The sequence below is a fragment of the Tamandua tetradactyla genome, chromosome 1, assembly GCF_023851605.1.
Source record: "Tamandua tetradactyla isolate mTamTet1 chromosome 1, mTamTet1.pri, whole genome shotgun sequence".
Classification (NCBI taxonomy): Eukaryota; Metazoa; Chordata; class Mammalia; order Pilosa; family Myrmecophagidae; genus Tamandua; species Tamandua tetradactyla.
Window position 1 is genome coordinate 205849188 of NC_135327.1, and position 19907 is coordinate 205869094.

General features: G+C 37.2%; 1 protein-coding gene across 2 annotated transcripts in view; it reads right to left on the reverse strand.

Annotated features, from left to right (window-relative positions):
- The window catches only part of VIPR2 (vasoactive intestinal peptide receptor 2), a 134645-nt gene that overhangs the window by 23997 nt on the left and 90741 nt on the right, over positions 1 to 19907 (reverse strand). For both annotated transcript variants that reach the window (XM_077151665.1, XM_077151664.1), the window contains one exon: positions 9732 to 9829. In XM_077151665.1, the coding sequence (XP_077007780.1) occupies positions 9732 to 9829 (98 nt within the window). The remainder of the gene's footprint in view (positions 1 to 9731; positions 9830 to 19907) is intronic.

The following is a 19907-nucleotide window of genomic DNA, read 5'->3' on the forward strand; positions in this document are numbered from 1 at the left end:
AGCAGCCAAAATAACTAGAACTTCATGGGACAAGATCCTGGAGGAAAGGAAATACACTTAGATGAGCTTTATATTCACCCCCTACCCTCTTTTGTCTTCTCAGAGTATTTGCTAATCCATGTCTCAGGGTTTAGAGGCTGTTTAGAAAGCAGAAGCCTAGAGCTTAAAAGACTTGCAAAAGGCTGAGAGAGTAAAAATGAGAGCTAAGGACTTTCAAGATAACAGATGTGAAGAGCAACAATTTTGGAGAAAAGAACACAGACAAGGGAGTCCAAAATTCAGCAGGCAATTACCTTCTGCGACATTTTGATCCCTAAGGTGTACATGTGCTGGGTGAGGGACTGAGAAATGAAGCAAAGAGCAGTGGCTAAGAAGGTAAAATATGCTAGGCAGAAACTTTTAGCCACCTCATGGTATCAGGGTGTTAAAAATAGGAATTTAGGGCCTGCCAAAGTAGAGGGGCTCCCAAGCTTTCATTTGAGACCCCTGAAAAATGATGACCTAGGTTCAAATAGTAAATCAGAAATATACCAGCTTTCACAAAGCCTGAAATACAGCCTCAAATTAATGCAATCCCTGATTGGCTCAAGGAATCTGCCCATCTGGTATCTGCTTGCTAGGGGAAAATTGAATCCTCTCTGTAGTAAGGTAACATTATCCAAAATGTTATTTATTTATTTGTCCACCATGTCTGGTGATCAATAAAAAAGTGTTAGGCATACCAAACATAGGACAAAATGATCAAAAGCCAAGATATATTTAAAAAAAAAGACAATAGTGAGAGATCCATATATTGGCATTATTAGACATGGGCAGCAAAATTATCTTGATTAGTATATTTAAGAAAGCAGATAAAGTGATGGAGAATGTAATCAGAGAACAGAAATTGATTAAAGGATTAAATGGAAAATTTAAAACTTAAGAAATAGATGTGTTTAACTCAGATGAGCAAAGCAAAATAGTCTTATGCACTGGAAAACAAATAAGTAGAATATATCTAGATTAAAGTACAGAGAAGCATAGTCATAAAAATATAGAACAGTGAGAAATATGGGGGAAATGGTAAAAACACTAAACATAAGGAAAAGGAGAGTTTCAGAAAGAGCAGAAAGAAGGAGGTAGGAAGAAACAATATTTGAAGAGATACTAGCCATAAATTTTTTGAAACTGATGAAAGGCAGTAACAGATTAAAGAAACTCCATAACCTCTTGAAAGATAAAGACAAGGAAAACCTCATGAAACCACATGATAGTATAACTGCTGAGAGACAAAGAAAAAAATGTTCAAAGCAGCTAGAGGTAAAAAAAAAGATACGTTCCTTCAAAAGAACAACTGTAAGACTGGCAGCTAACTTTTCAAAAAAAACAGAGCATACACATACATCTTTAAAGTGAAGAAAGAATGTAACTGCCAACAAAGAATTCGATACTCACAAAAATATCCCTCAAAAATAAAGACAAAATTAAAATGGCTTCAGACAATCGGATATCATGAGAATTCCTTGCCAGTAGGCCTGCATTAAAAGAAATAGTAAAGGGAATCTTCGGGGAAAAGGAGAATTATCCCTGATGGAAGTATGAAAGTACAGAAAGGAAAGAAGAACACCAGAGAAGATAAATATGTGAATTAGTTTAAATAAATCCTGATTGTTTAAAACAATAATGATGATGATATGTGGTAGGATTTAAAGTATATATTGAATTAACAATGACACAAAAGGCATGAGGGGGTAAATGGAGTTGAAATGTTGTAAAGCCTTTGACGGGAAAGTGGTTTAAAAATAGTAATTGGAGGTAAACTCCTATAAGAACAAGAGGCATGTTGTAAATTAAGTTGACAACTAGAAAACAATAGAATTTAAAACTAATAAGCTAATAAAGGGGAAAATTATAATAATATAATGAACTTGATTATTTAAAGAACAAAGACATGAGAACAAAAGGAACAAAGGAACAATGAACAGATAAGGCAAATAACAGAAAATAAAGAAATGGAAAGTAAATAAAAATTCAAAGTTGCCGTGAATGAGTATAAAAATGCTGCATTTTAAAAATAAAGATTGTCAAGCTGGAAATAAAATAAGTAAATATCTATTAAGTGCAGCTTATAAGACACCTCAATTAAATATTAAACATAGGGAGGTTAAAAGGAAAAGCACAGAAAACAATATACCATGTGTGATGGTTTGAAAGGAAGTATGCTCCCTAAGAAAAGCCATGTTTTAATAAAAATCCCATTTCATAAAGGTAGAATAATCCCTATTCAATACTGTATATTTGAAACTGTAATGAGATCATCTTCCTGGTTAATGTGATTTAGTCAAGAGTGGTTGTTAAACTGGATTAAGGGACGACATGTCTCCACCCATTTGGGTGGGTCTTGATTGGTTTATTGGAGTCCTATAAAAGAGGAAATATTTTGGAGAAAGAGAGATTCAGAGAGAGCAGAGAATGCTGCCGCACCACGAAGCAGAGAGTCCACCAGCCAGCGACCTTTGGAGATGAAGAAGGAAAACGCCTCCCGGGGAGCTTCATGAAACCAGAAGCCAGGAGAGAAAACTAGCAGATGATGCCATATTTGCCATGTGCCCTTCCAGCCTAGAGAGAAACCCTGACCGTGTTCACCATGTGCCTTTCCAAATGAGAGAGAAACCCTGAACTTCATCGGCCTTCTTGAACCAAGGTATCTTTCCCTGGATGCCTTTGATTGGACATTTCTATAGACTTGTTTAAATTAGGACATTTTCTTGGCCTTAGAACTGGAAACTAGCAACTTATTAAATTCCCCTTTTAAAAAGCCATTCTGTTTCTGGTATATTGCATTCTGGCAGCTAGCAAACTAGAAAACCATGCCAACTCCAAATGTATGGAAGTGAATATAACTATAAATAGAATTATACTAATAGATAAAAAATAGATTTTTAAAGCAAGAGGCATTGTCATGGTTAGGGACATGTGTCAACTTGGCCAAGTTGTGGTACCTGTTTATCTAATTGGGCAAGTGCTGGCCTATCTATTCCAACGAGGACATTTCATAGGATTAGGTCATGAGCACATGAGCTGCATCCACAGCTGATTCCATTTGTAATCAACCAAAGGGGAGTGTCTTCTACAATTAGTGATGCTAAATCCAATCACGGGAAGCCTTTTAAGGAGGATTCAGAGGAGACAGGTCCCATTCCTGCTTCGGCTGGTGAGCCTCTCCTGTGGAGTTCATCCAGACCATCCATCGGAGTCATCGGCTTCACAGCCTGCCCTGTGGATTTTGGACTCTGTGTTCCTGCGGTCACGTGAGACACTTTTATAAATTTTATATTTTTGCAAGTGTTCCCTGTTGATTCTGTTTCTCTAGAGAACCCTAACTAATACAGGCATCATTAAACATGGTCAGTTTAACAGGAAGATAAAATACTGAAGTGCTATGCTGCTAATAACAACCTATGAATATATAAAGCAAACAATGAAAAAATAAAAGGACAAGTAGACAAGTCCAAAATTATTGTTGTAGATTTTAATGTGCATCTCTTAGTAACTGACAGAGTTAAAACAATAATTAAGGGTTTTGGATATTTCAATAACATAATTGAAAAACTTGATGTAAACGACATGTAGCATATAAACAGAAACTACAGAATTAACATTGTCTTCAAGTGAAAACGAAACTTTTACCGAAATACATATGCTGGGTCAAATCTCAACAAATTTCAGAGGATTGAAATCATGTAGTATGCTATCTGACCACTACGGAATTAAACTAGAAATTATTAGCAAAAAGCTGAATAGAAAATTAATAATTATGGATATTAAGTTGTAGACTTACATAGTCCATGTCAAGATGGGTTCTTAAGACAGTTTACAAAAATTTGAACTAAATGATAATAGAAACACATACATCTTAAAACTTGAACGAGCCAAAGCAGTGTTGAGAGAGAATCTGTAGATATAAATAATACATTTTTTAAAAGAAAAGGCAAAAAATAAATGTTTGAGGCATCTACTTTCAGAAGCTATAAAAAAGAAATCCAAATTAAAACCAGAGAAAGCAAAAGGAAAGACATAATAAAGGAAAGAGGAGAAATAGGTAAATTAATAAACAAAACTACAAAAAATAAAATTAACAAAGCTAAAAGTTGGTTCCAGGAAAATGCTAGTAAAATTTCAAAAGCTTTCTTCAGGAAGACTCATTAAGATAAAAAGAGAGAAAACACAAATTGCCAATATCAGGAATGAAGCAGGGGATATCAGTATAGCTCCTACACACATTAAAATGATAAGAAAATATTGAACAATATAAATAAAATGGAAAAAGTCCTTGAAAAGCATGTTGCCGTAACTGACATGAGAAGAAACAGAGAGTCTGAAAAGTCATAAACTTGTTTTAAAAAACTTGAACCCATAATTAAGAACCATTCCACAACAAAAACCCTTTGTATGGATGGTTTCATTGGAGGAGCCTTTCTAAAATTTAAGGAAGATAAGACACCTTATGTAATCCATATTATTCCCCAAAATAGAAACGTGGGAATACTTTCCTATTCAATTTATGGCCAGCATAACTGTCACATCAAAATGAAAGCAGAATTTACAAGAAGGGAAAATTATAGGTAAAAAAATTTCAAGACTTAGATGCAAAAATCCTCACAAAAATGCAAAAAAATAAATGCTTCAACAAATATGAGCGAATGGATTCCAGCTATACATTAAATTGTAACATATTATAGTCAAGTAGTATTAATTTCAGGAATGAAATTTAGATTTAATAGTAGAAAATTTATCCATGTAACTTAGTACATTAAATGAATTAATATAAAAACCATTTGCTCATCTCAATATATGCAAAAAAATCAGTTGATAAAATTCAATATCTATTTGCAACATAAAAACTTTCAGAAATCTGGATATTGAAAAAATCTTTCTAATTTGATAAAGGGTATTTTCAAAATATCTACAGCAAACACCACACTGTTAGTGAAATATCAAAAGCTTTAACCCTGAGTTCAAAAATAAGGAAAAGTTGCCTGCTATTACCACTGATATTAGACACTGTATCTCACAAATAACATGAGTTGCACATAGCAGAATCCAAATAAATGTACAGATTATAGAATTTATAAATTAATTCAGCAAGGTTAATGAAATAAGATTAATATATAGATATCAATTCTTTTTCTATAAACAATTAAAAATAGAATTTCAGAAAAAATAGCATAAATACATACCTAGGAATGACAATCAAAAGATGTGCAAGATCTCTACTCAGAAAACTAGAGACCATTACTGAGAAATTAAAGACAACCTAAACAAATGGAAGGATGGGTATTTCACTGTTGCAAAGATGCCCATTCTATACAAGCTCCTTTATAGAGTCAAGGGAGTCAAAACCAGCAGAACTTTTTAATGGAAAATGACAAGCTGATTTAAAAGTCATCTGTAAATGCAAATGGCCAAGCTCTTAATGAAAAAACAGTTGAAGGACGTACACTCCTGGAAATCAAGACTTATAAAACTACTAAAATTACATCAAAGTAAAAAAAAAATGGCAACTAGTGAAAGACAGAGGCAAATGGAACAGAACACAGAATTTAGAAATAGTCCCACACATAAATAATCACCAGATTTATGACAAGGATACCACTGACAGTGGAAAAGCATGGTCTTTTCAATAAATAGTCAAGGATAAATTGGATACACATTTTGAAAAACAAACTTACCTTATATCACATACAAAAATAAATGACAGATGGATCATAAAACTTGACATGAAAAATTAAAATAAAATTTCTAGAAAAAGAAGAATTTGGAAAATATTTCCTAGGACTCGAGAAGTGCTGGCTAAACTAGACAAATGATAAATTGAACGTCATTAAAACTAAGAACTTTTGCTGGTCAAAAGACTCATTAAGGAGTCTAAAGTCAAACTACAGTTTGGAGACAGAATATGCAATACCCATATCTACTAAAAGCCTCTACCACATGGCTCCTACAAATTAAAAAATAAAAGAGAGAGAAAAGACAGCCAAATAGAAAAATGGATAAAACATGTGAATTAGCACATCAAAAAAGATTTCTAAACATATGCTCTCATTAGCCACCAGGCAAATACAAATTAAAACACAATCCATCTGCCAGGACTAAATGACAATACAAGAGGGTAGCAAAGATATGGAGCAAATATAAATCTCCCACATCTCTGGGGGTATGTAATTGGCACAATTCTTTGAAAAATTATTTGGCAATACCTAGAAAGGCTAAACATATGTAAAGCCTATGATCAACAAATATAAATAAAAACTAAATATAAATGTATATATATACACAAATATATTATATATTAGTGTGTATTTATATATTCCAAAAGGAATATATATATCTGTGCAACAGATATAAATATTCAAGGCAGCATTATTTGTAATAGCCCCAATGTCACCCACAAGTCCACAAATAGTTGAATGGATAAATAAATTGCATTACATTCATTGAATGGAATACTATACAACACTGAAAGGGACCATGAAAACTACTTGCAACAATATGGATGAACCCTATTGCAGAATGTTAAATGAAAGAACCCCGAGATAGAGGAATCCCTTTTGTATGATTCTAGGATAGAACTTTCAAAAAAGAGGCAAAAGCAATCTATGGTGATGGAAATCTGAATAATGATTACCTTTTTATGGAGGGGAGGGAGTGTTATTGACTCAGTTGTCATGAGAAGGGCTTCTTATGCTAATATTACCCTATATTTTGTTAGGGGTATGGTGCTCATCTTGCAAATATTCATCAAGCTGACCATTTAAGACCTATCCATTTTACTGAATACATACCTCATTATTAGAAGTTTATTTTACTGTCTTTAACTCTACTGTAGAACCTTAGTTAATGAAGATTATTAAGTTTAATATACACTTTTCTTGGTGTCTAGGAACAATTTTAAAGCTGCATGACTATACCACACCGTAGTGTAAAACTTTTGACATGGCTAAAGTGTAAGTGGCTGCTTTCCCTACCTATCTGGGTAGCTCCTTTATACTCACTTCTTTTAGAATGCTGCCTTTTTTCCCCACTCTTGCTTGAGCTGGCTGCATTCATCTCTCCAAATTACTTTTTCTTTTCTCTCTTATTTTCTTTTCCGTCCTTTCCTCTCTCTTTCATCCTATGACCTCCCACTGGGTGGTGTTTGGGATATATAGCCATGTCTCAGAGATCATTCCAGTTAGTGAACCATCCAATCAAACCATATCTGCTGGGTTTCTTATTCATATTCGTCATCACTCATGGCTCATGTCTTTTTACTTCCAAGTATGGATCTGCTAATGGTGTGACAGACATAGGTGGCCATGTGGCTTCTAGATAAACAAAGCTGCACTCCATTCACTAATGATGTCTGAAAATGGAGAACTTGCTAACTTTGGATGGTGAAGGGGAGGTATGAAGCTCTAATAATTAAAAACTTAGATTTGTAATATGGCTCTGCACTCAGGAGATCAATAACCTTGGAGAATTTACAACCTCTCTTGGCCTCAATTTTCTAATTGTAATACTGGAAGAGAAATACTATCTACTGGTTGAAGATTGTGTCAGGATTACACTAAATGCCTGCAGAATGCTTGGCACCATATATATTAGCAATTATTGTTGCTGTTGGATTGTGTCATCATCTTGTCAAGCCCCAGGACAAAGGAGGTGCTCAAGAATGACAGCTTTTATTATTACTACTGTGACTATTATATAACTAGGTAGTTAGTATATTTGTTTTAGGAGTCTGCACTGCACTTTGGAATTTGGGGGAAGGGGTAAGGCAGTCCATTTTCTCCAAGTGTAAAAAAAATAACCTTCTTACGGAATGCTTTCTTAGCTAATAGAGCTATCATGGAGAGTAAATATTCAATGACTGCAAAGGGAGGAAATTCTATATATCCTGGATATAATTACCAGGAGAATGAAGCATGTTATCGTTACAATATGGGTTTTTGGGATTGAGTCACTCTCACATCACTCCAGGGAAGTGGCATTAGATAACTTTTTTGACAGGTGGAGAAGGAAAAGAGAAGACAGGTTCTATGGTTTGAAGTGAAAGGCAGTGCTTAGAACTTTATGCTGGCTTTGGGTACTTTTTCTAGCCATCATTACATATTTAACCAGCAGCAGAATGACTTTCAATACAGAGATGTACTGTTTTTTAACTAAAAAATGTCACAGACAAGTGATTAATGATATCCAAATAAAGAAGATTGTGTTTGATCCTTACAAAACCATTTTAGAGTTTCTTGGAGGATTGAATGTTTCTATGAAAAATAGTTCCAAAATGTTATTAGGTTGGCTAATTGACAGAATGAAATTAATGTATATCAAGAATATGGCTTATTCAGTATACATGTTCTTTAAAAATAAGCTGACATTTTGCTAGTTTAAATTGTCCAGTACCAACTTATGTACCTAAATTTTCTTTCCTTTTTTATCAACAATATGAACATTAAAATATATATAGTAAAATACAGGGGCTAAAAGAACAGATGTTAATACTGAACTAGATTTTTTATATAGGAACTAGGATACGATAGCTTTTCGCCACATTTTCCAAAATAAAGTTCTGGATTAAAGGCACTGACTTAGAAATTCTTTCTGAGAATTACCAACCACCTGATAAAATTGAGATGCCTGAAAGGTGAAATATATGATAATTACATTTGCTGGGATTTCTGAGCTATATTCTTCAATGGTCCTTTCTCATTTATTTTATTTCCAAGTAGGCGTCTCCTAATGGGTGGTTTATTAGGTTCTAAAAGTATTCCATTTGTTATATTATTTATTTTATTTGACAACCTAACGAGCATTTGAAGGATATTTAGCAGGAGAAATAAAATATATGGCGATCGAAACACTGCTAACATATTCTGGAAATTATCCATTTGATATTGTGCTCATGATGCAAATGACATGGATTTAATCCTAATTACTTGTTGGCTTCCCCTAGAGAGAAACTTCTGTTCTGACACTAAAGCCTCTGCCCTCTGACCCTGATCAACGACATGTAAAATAGCTTCCAAGAAGATCTACTGAGATTCAAGTGGGGCAGGGGAAAAATCTAACCCTACCATCAGAGAAAAAAAAGGTAGCATTTAAAAAGTGCTTACTGCATGCATGCACCATATATTCTAAGCATTTTACATCTACTAACATTGAATCCTCACAATAACCATTTGTAGTGGGTTCTTTTAGAATTCCTATTTTACACATGCACAAAAGAGGTGAAGTAATTTGCCAAAGATCACTCAGCTACTATGAGACTGATCCAGGATTGTGAACCCAAACAGCCTGACTCCAGCCTTCATGGTTTTTAACCACATTATAGTGCCTCTCGATAGAACACAGATTGTTAAAACGTAGGTGCTTCTTAATGGCAAAGAACAATATATCCTGTTGCTTCTTTAAAGCATTTGCATAATGGCTAAGTATTTAATGTAAAAGCCGAAGTGAATTCTTATCTAAGATCAATATTATCTCTTTATATAAGACATGCACAGTATTTAAATAAAATCATATTTCACACTAGCATTCTCCAAGGGAGTTTATCGGTCTAAGTACATAGGCAATGCTCTCACCAGGGAGGTGGCTGGGAAGTAAGCTTGGAAGCAGTGATTTCCTGCTTTCCTCTGAAATGCCCAGATGACTTAAACTGAAAGTCTACACATCTCATTCTCTTTACAGACTTGCTCATTTCCCCTCCTTACCTGAAGAGGCAAAGAATTATACTTCCGGTTGTAAGTGAAATCAGAGAGACACTGTACCCCAGGGTGTAAATGGCCTTCACCAGAATATAAAACGTGATCTACAAAAAAAAAGAAAAGAAAAATGGATTTGTAAGTTATTGGTGATCAGCATCAAATAATAGGATCGATTTCCCAGATCTGACTGTGCTTTTCCCTCTATAGAGGAATCTCCACTTTGAGACTGCCTGGAATTGCACGAGACAGTCAATATTATTTTATAATCCCACCTTTTTTGAACCCCCCCCCAATTATATTAGCCACTTTATACATCCACCTTTTTTCACATAATTGGTTACAAATGGCATTGGATGTTTTTCCTAAAGCAAATATCCTGGAAAGAATATAATTTGTCACCATCAAGGAAAGTCAAAGAAAGGCAGAAAGAGCTGAAATAAATTTCAAAAGGAGAGTTCAGAAATTGTGGTCAGCAACAGTGTGACCGACCGAGTGAGTTTAACCTTCTAAGGGGACATATTTGCAGGTCAACACTCATCTGAATGCACAAGTTTACTATTTTAAAATAAAACCACATTATTTTACAGGCCCATGGTTGAATACTTAGATAAATACAGAACCAGTAGCTGAACTGCGATATATTATACATTTTATTTTCTTAACATTTCTTGGCTTAGCAGGCTTCATGGCTTGCCACTTTCAATCCCCATGAAATTATCATCAGGAACAGAAGGGGATTAGTGATAATCATTGTTACAGAAGCACTGAGAGTGTTATTCTAATATGAAATCCTACAGAAAACAAACCAGGCTCTTTAGAAATAATACCACTGTTGATCAAGATAAAACTACCACTACGTACAATGGAATAATTATTCATGATTCCTAGAGTCCTAGAGGTGATTTCCTAGTTTGGATTTTTCTTGATGAAACTTATTTCTAAAAAGTAGAGTAACGAGAAAAATAATCCACGTGCTCTTACACAATGCATTTTATTTTTGCAAAAGAGTCCTAAAAATATCTGTATAAATAGTACTGAACCCGATGGACAAATGCAAGCTATGCTTACATTTATTAGTTTGGGTTTTAATGATAACTTTATGGTTTCGTCATTATTTGGACAATATTGCTAAATTTACATTTGAATTGTAATGAACTCGCCCAGCGGGCTCCTGGGGACTGCTGGGGACTGCTCAGTTAGGACAGTTCACAAAAGAGCAGAGATGGGGAGTCCTGCCAGGCTCCCTCCGTCCAGCTCTTCGCTTCCTTCTTCTCCTCTTCCTGATGAGACTGCGTGACAGTGGGACAAGAGGAATGTGACCCTTTATCCCCACATTGCCTTCAATTCTGGTCCTGTTCCAGGTATAGTGGAGCAGGGAGAGAAGGGAGGGACCTGGCGTCCCAATTTCTCTGTCTGAGCTTACGTTGAAAATCCGAGAGAGCTCAGAAGAGGCACTTCCCATAAGAATCCCCTAGAAACATAGGAATTTATTCATTTTGCAAGATATACACTGAGTTTAACTGGGTTTTCATCATTGCACTGGGCACTGAAGAGAAGTGGGGGGATACAAATAAGATTTTCATGACTATTCCTGTGTCCTAGATGTTCACAGCCCGGTTAATCCAAACCCCTGTCTCTGATGAGGAGGGGCTTGTGCGTCTTAAATCATGAGCTGCCAGAGCTAGTGCCTGACTGTAACACCCAGTGGCCGGAGGCCCACAAACCCAGGAGGGAAGAGTGACTGCACAAAACACCTCATCAAAAAGTATGGGGCGGGAGAGGCAGCCCCAGAAGAGGCGGCAGGGACGTGCCAGATATTAAACTGCAGGTAGGATTCTTTTAGGACAAGGTTACCATTCAGTTGGCTGAGGGGCCAATTTTGCTGAGCCTCCATGGAGAACAGGTGTGCTGACATGGAACCTGTACTGCCATGTGTTCAGGATTTTTAATTAACGAGAGAACACAGATTCCACTAATGAAAGAGATTAAAGAGTTACTGAATTGAGCTCTTCATCTGTGCTCTGAGGATTGTCTGTCCCCTCCTTTAATAAGTCACAAGACCTTCCTCCTTCCTTCCCAAGCTGAACAACAAACACCCCCATTCTCTTTGGCCTCATCAGGCCTGTGACCGCACCCAGCTGCTCAGCAAGTTTATCTGGATTCCCGAGCCCGCAAACACCTTCCCCTTCTCTGAATCTTTTCACTGCTCATGTACATCATAAATCTACCCTTGATTATACTTGACCTTAATTCACTAAGTTTTTATGCATGCAACTTTTATCTTTCTAACTAGATCACAAGTTCACCCCTGGCAGGGGCCAGGATCTTACCATCTTTGTCTACTTTTATATCCCTATTGCCCACAGCATGGTCTTTGGCATATTATGGGTACTTAATAGGTGCTTCTTGACTTTACCTCGTGACATGGTCTGCTTAAAACCATGGCTGGGCTCTGAAGGATTTCACCCAGCAGTCATTCACCCTTCTGCTCTCTATTTTTAAATCAGCCTCACAGATGTCCCCACTACCACCTTTTCTTTACTCCTTTATCCATCTTCCTCCTCACTGGGCCCTTGCATGTGGTATACATGCAAAAGAGCCTGCTAGTTCCTGCCTCCATGCCACACACCCTGCCACCCAGGTGGGATGTGTGACTCCCTTTTTTCAGGAATACATGAGCCTCCTCCCTCCAGAATGGAATTCAGGGGTCACTGCTCTAAGGCACCTTCTATGGATGAATCCAAACCAATTTTACTCATTCATTCTCAATTACGTCAATTACCACATCTGTATTCAGTTGTTATTATATCATATTTATACTTTGTTAATTAACTGATTAATCAAGGAACATTTATTGAACATTTATTAGGAGGTGTAGCACTTGGCACACAGCTGGCGCTCACTGCATGTGGTTGCAGGAGTGACCGCTCCATTTTCCCTTCCAGACCACCTGCCTATAAAATGCAGGTATAATCTTGTTTTTGAATTTCGCCTTAGGCCATAGCACCTGGTGGGGCTCTACGCACGGGTTAGCACAGACGTGTTCTTACCTGACTTAATCTTACTTCATTTCACACACAGGTTGCTTATGAGGAGAGCTTATTCTCCCTTAGCAAATGCTAAAAGTTCTTAGCCTCTTGGGAAGATCATCTAACCTTTCTAAATTCAGGGGCCTGTTTATGCAAGGAAGTGGGGGGTGAGGGGTTAGAAGATGAGCTGTGTCAGGCCTCCTGAGAGAACTTGTTAAGAGGTGGTTCCCCACTCCCAGAGACTCTGACACAGGGGGTCTGGAATGGGGCCCAGGGTGTATTTCTCAAGGCCCTCTGGGCAATCCTGATGCACAGGCAGCTTTAGGGCCCAAAGGAACAACCTGAGCTCCCAGGGCTGTCTTTGTAGTAGTAAGGGAGCCAATGAAAGTAGCAGTGAGGAGCCTGCAAAAGGAAGCTAAAGCTGTGGAAATTTATAATCAATCTGGCCCAAGGTTGATGTGGGAACACAGATTTCATGCACAACAAAAAATGACAATGGCCCTGCTATAAAAGGAAGCAAAAAAAGATTGGGTGTCATGTGTGTGTGCTTACACCAAGTTACACAGCCAGAGATCCTTAGTTAAGGATGGGGTGGAGACTGGGAGAGGTCTCACAGTAAGGAAAACTGGGATCTCCACAAAGAAACATGGGGACATATGGGGAAACAAAAGAAACCTTGATCTGATTTGGCCTATATCAAATGTCCAGAAGAAGATGAACCCTAACCTAAGGAAATAATATCAAATTTGGACAAAGATTTTTGTAAAAGGACATGCTATTTATTATATGAAAATGGAAATGATCTAAAATGTCTTGGCAAAAGAGAGACTATTAATTAATTAGAGTGTAAATCTGCAGCCACTAAAACCCATTCTTTCTTTCATTCAACACATTTATTGTGTGCTTATTATATCTAGAATCCATCAGTAAACCAAACAAAAATCCCTGCCTTGGTGAGTCTTAAATTTTAGCAGGGGAAAACTTAAAATAAATAATATACATAATAATTATATAAACCTTATAGCATATTAAAAGGTTCTATGGGGAAAGCAAAAAGTAGAACAGGTTAAAGGTGGTCAGGACTTTGGCTGGGTGGTTGGCAAAAGATGAGTTATAATTTTAAAAAGTATGGTCAGGGTAGGTCTCTCACACCGAAGGAGGTGAGGGAAGTAGCCATGCAGATATGCAGTGAGAGTGTGTTCTAGGCAGAAAGAACAGTTGTGCAAAGGCCCTGAGGCAGGAGTGTTCCTACAGTATTTGAGAAATAGCCAGAGACCAATGTAGCTAGAATAGAGTAAGCAAGGCAGAGAAAGACTGGTGCGGGAGGAGAAACAGTCCATGCAGGGCTGTGTAGGCTATTTTAAGAACCACTGCCTTTACTCAGTGTGAGAAGGAGCCACTTAAGAGGTTTGAGCGGAAAATTATGTGATCTGATGGTGTCTTTGGCTACCGGGTGGAGAATGATGTATGAGGGAAAGGGTGGAAACATGAGAAGTTTTCAGGTGCCTAGGGAGACCTCATGGTTGGAGTGAATCAAGGTGATGAGAAGTGGTCGGATCCTAATGGACTGTAATTTGAACGTAGGGCCAACAGGATTTCCTGACAGATAGGCTTTAGGATGAGAGAGAGAAAATGGAGCCAAGCACAACTCCAAAGGTTCTGGTTTGAGCATCTGGAAGATGCAGTCATCATCTACTGCTAGAGGAAAAGCTGCGAGAGGAAGAGGATCTGGGGGGAAGATTAACAGTTCACTTTGGAGCATATGAAGTTTGGGGAGCCTGGAGAATACTGAATTTCAGTAGCCCATATGAAATTGGAGTTCTGAAGAAAAGTCTGGACCAGAGGTTTTTATAGAGGGATTATCAACAAACAGATGGTATTTAAAGCCATGAGACTGAGTATTTACCAAGAAATTTAATGATGGAGAAAAACGTTTCTAATGTGATGTTAGAATGGAAAAACAGCATACCAAATAACAATCAGTGAAATATCAAATATAAGTAACAGATACACAAATTAACAAATAAGCATGGAAAGAGGACAGAAAGGAAATGCATAAGACTGCTACTAGGGTTTGTCCCCGTGTGTTGGGATTATAGTGGTTTTCATTTTTTATACCGCTCTGAGTTTCCATATTTTGTAGGGCGTATGCATTAGCTTTACAATCAGAATAAAACATGAAGACTATTACTTTGGTCCCCTGGCTGAACTAACCCTTCTTCACCCTTCTGTTCCCTCTGCCCTTGAACAGTGACTCTATCCTAGAATACTTTATTCCATTTCTTGACATCTACATCTCTCACCAGTATTGTGTAGATGCTTTCAGGATAGGGATGAAGGCTAATGAATGAATGAAGGAACAGGAGGAAAAACAAAAGAAAAATGAATGGAAAACAAGTGACACCTGCATGAGCACAATTTAGATTCCTCATTAGTAGGGATTTTGGCATGAATGGAATGAATGCTAAAAGGATGAGAGTATCTTGCAGAGGCAGCAAAATGTGTACATTCAAGCTGGAAAGCCTGGACAATGAATGACTTGGGGGCAGGAGCCAGGCCTTAAGTGAATTAGCAGCAGGATGAGGAACTTGCCCGTCCTGCAGTGTCCTCAGGTCATCTCTGAGATGTACGTATTGGCACAAATGCCTGGGTAAGACTGTTTTCTCCCCAGTCCTCTATGAGCTGTCAGTGCAGCCCAAGCCTGACCATGAGGATCTGAGTCTGGTGGTCAAAACAAGTCCTGAAGCATCTTCTGGCTCACGGGTGCACCCCAGCTCTGAGAACCACTGACAGGCCACTGCCACTCTACATCCTGGAGCCCGCGCTTTCTCGTTGGGGCTTCCCTTCCCTGCCTGGAGGTCGGGGCACTGGAGCGGATGATTTGAGTGGTGAACTCTGGATGGCAGGAAGGGCTTTTTATTTTATTTAAAAAAACAAAAAAAACAAAAAAACAAAAACCTGTTCTCTTTTTCTCATAACTCTATAGATCTGACCTGACATCCCGATGTGAGGACCTGATGATTTTAAACAACACAGACCCTGTTATCACCATTTGTGCCAAGAATCTGGCTGACCTCAGAGAAAGCAGTGGTGGCAGTGGAAACCATTTGTCGGCCTCAGAATAATTTCTGACCTGTGGCATTCATTTCATGACTGCTTTACTGTGGAAGATAAGCCAGGAAAACTCAGAAAATTGCACATTGGGGATGTGGGAAATTCCCAAACTGGAGATGTTTCTCTGTTGTCCTAAATACCTAATTTCCAACAAGGGAAAGATTTGAGCACAGGGAGAGAATTCTATTCACTTCAACTTGTCTTAGAGCTTCCATCACTAGATATTTAAAAAATACAGAACAGGTGTTCATGCTGGCTGTTCTTTCTTACCCTGCTCCTTGCCCCCCATCCATTCTGCATCTATCTTGGCCCAGCTGTGACTGCACATCAAGGCTCCCTTGCCCTCTAACTGTAGGTGTTTTCAGGCCAATAAGAGGCTCCAGCCAGAGATGAGGAGGAAAGAGACAGCAGGGTGTTTCTTCCCTCTGCGTCCCTCCTGGGTCTGGCAGTGGCTGCCTCTCTCTGCTGGTGGTGGTTTCTCAGCCACAGCTGCAGCTCTTGCTGGCTCCAGTATCAGGGGTCCCTACCCTTCCTGCTTCTAGCCAACTAGAAGCAGCTGCTGGATGGTGGTGGTTTCCCATTTCCTACTGGTTCTCTTAATTCTGCCCAAACCTCTGCAAAGATTCCCTGCATTAAATAATTTTTGGTTTTATCCTTTGCATGTGCCATTAGGATCCTATTGAGACCCTGAGCGGATATGGTGTTCTACGTATTTTCACAATACCATTTTGTGTGTGTGTGTTTTGCAGGCACCAGGAATCAAACCCAGGTCTCCGGCACGGCAAGAACTCTGCCTGCTGAGCCATGGTGGCCCGCCCCACAATACCATTTTTGATAAGTCCAAATACAAATAAAAACATCAGATTAACCAGAAATTTTGAACATTAAGCTTTTGGAAGAAATGGGTTATCTTACAAGAACAAGAGAATAACAAGGTCTTGGTAGTTCCTTGAATATGTTATGCTCTTCCCGGTCTCAGAACCTGTTTCTTCTGCCTAAATGCCTCAACCTTTTTATATCCTCCCATCCCCATCCCTACTACCCCACAGTCCTTTAGGTCTTGTTTTAAACACCACTCCTTCCAGGATAGCTTTCCTCAACCTTCTATAGTTAGATGCTTTGGGTTCCAGGAGCACCCTGATTTCTCTGTGCTAAGCCTCCAGATACCTGCAATTGCATGCTTAGAGCCTGGCTTCTTTAGAGAAGGAGGTCCAGAAAGACCAAGAACATCATGATTATATCATTCACTGCAGAATAATCAGCGTCTGGCGTAGTGTCAGGGGCACGGTTGATATATAGCATACTTATTAAATAAGCAAAAGAAGATACACACATATTATAGAGCTATGAATTTTGAACTTCTTTAAAATAACAGAACAAAATCTTAGATTCAACTCAATATGATTTAAGATTAAAACATAACTGAACAGGGAGTAAGGAATCCTTTGAGTCCTTTGCTCCTATAATCACATCTAGGGATTTTAGGATTCCATATAGCATAATTTGGCAACCTCTGTTCTAAATGTATCTGCATTGCATCCATTCCCTACATCTTTCCTTATAGCTCTAGCTAATGAGAAATGGAGTTCTAAATAATGCTATTTCATTTCAAGGAAAACCTTCCCTATATTCATTACAGTCTGCTTATTAAAAGACTGGACTGTGGCTTAATATACTTTATTAAGATCACAAGTTATAAAGTTTGTAATAAACATGAGTTTATGGTTAATACTTATTCAACAAGAAAATTAAATTAATTTATACAACCCCTTCCTCAAATAGTTCAGATAATCAGAATTTTGACTTGGCAAACTTTAAGATATTAGTATAATTTAAGAGTTCTTATCCTCCTTAAACCTTAACAGGCAAACCAAGAGTCCCAGTATAAACTTCAAGAAGTCTAGACCTGTGCTATCGAATACAGGAGCTACTAGCCACATGTGGCTATTTTAATTTAAATTAATTAAAGAAATAAAATTTAAAGTATGGCTACTCAATTACACAATCCATACTTCAAGTGCTCAATTGCCATATGTGGTTAGTGGAGACCACACTGGACAGAGCAGTTACAGAACATTTCCATCACTGAAGACACTGTTAGACAACAGTGGAGACCAATTAGTAACAATCCATCTATGGAATAATCTTCACATTGTTAATTAATATTATGCACATGCATTTTCATGACATGCTCTCACTTAAAGGAAGACAAAGTAGATGTTTTGAACTCTTTGGAAGTAGTTACCTTTGTTCTATTTTATAACTCTAAGATTTATCCTTAACATGGAGCTTTGGGATACAGGGATGAAGTTATGTGGAAAGAGCCACACAGATATACAATGATTAGCAACATTCAGAACTGTTATGGTCTATAGTTGATATTTGGTAGAGTCTGCTTCCTCGGATACAAAGGAGAACCTATTACTAAGAACATCACACTACTCACTGATGGCCTAGATATCATTTTGAGAATCTGAGTTATCATTCTGATACTAGGAAGTTACTCTCATCTCAAAATCCATAATGCCCAGTGCTAAGGTTGTATGTCCATTGGATAAGAATCATCAGTGTTCAAAAGTCAAAAATGTATGCACAGCAACTCAAACTGATATCTAAAAAGATGATTTCAGTAGGAACCAGAAGGGCCACTAAGTTATCTGTTCTTAAGCTGATAATACTGCTAATTTTTTAATGCGTAGATTTCTTACCATCACCCAGAAATAAGTATGGAAGCATTTCAAGCAACAATAAAAAAGTAATTGCATTCAATATTTGGAAATTTGGATAGAAAGCCAGGGACTATTACTAATGTTATCAAGTATTATGTACCAAGCACTATCCTCACACTTAATCCTTTCAACAATCTGCCTAAGGTTGGTAACATTCTCTTGAATTTTCCATGAGAAAACTAAGGTTCAGAGAGGTTTAATGACTTCCCAGGGTAATAGGATAATCTATTCTTGCCATCCTTTAATGTGTCAATTAACAGAGTTCATTAATCTGAAAAAATTGGGGCCTGGTCATATAGTTATGTGAGAAGAGCCGGCATATACAAAAGGTTTGCATATTTAGAATCAAAATATCAGCATTCAAATCTCAATTCTACTGTACATTTGCTGCTTGACTTGAAGCATAGCATTTATTCTTTCCAATTTCCTCCTTATCTGGAAAAGTGGGAAGGAAATACTTCAAATATTTCTATACATGTGGAAATACTTCCCAAAATGAAAAGACCATGCAAAATTGTGGCTCATCAAATTCAGAGATTTTAATTAGTAAGCACAGTCATTATTGCTTAGTATGATAGTGCAAGATTATAAATATGAGTGAACAATCTGAAACTATGCAAAGCAATCTTAGTAATCACTGGGAAAAATTATGACTTTTCTCATGGTCATTAAATATTTTTGTCAAAACATTAAAAACTTCATCAATTATAAATGAATAGGGAATTGAAAAAGAATAGTAAGACTAATATTTTTTAGGACCCATTTTAAAACGTTAAGAATATTGAGAAATGAAGTTGAAGTTTGTTGTTCAAAAAGTTAGCAGTAGTTTGAACAGTGCCTGCCTTCTTATCATATAATTTACAAGAATAAGTGAGCACCTTTTTTTTTTCTGGCTTGGCAAATTTTCATATTCTCTCTTAAATTAGAATCAGCTTCCAAATTTTTACCTTTTAAACTTTCAATGTCATGAAATATCTCCAAAATTCCTTTAATGTGAATTTTTTGCTGGTGTTACTTCTTTGAGACATCTTCATCCTTTCCATCATAACCACTTTCCATATTTACATTAAGTTAGCCTTCATTAAGTTCTCTACTCATATACCTAAAATCTCTTCAGTGGTAAACCTAGTAACATTCCCATGCTGTCAGGTATTTCTTCTATAACTCCATTTACATTCAATTCAGATTTCATCTTTAGCATCACCACTTTTTGATTCTTCACTGCTCCTTCATCTTTTTAGCCAATTATTCTTCTGATTATCCAGTTTCTAAAAATGGGTTTATCACTAGGAGCCAAGGATGCACACAAC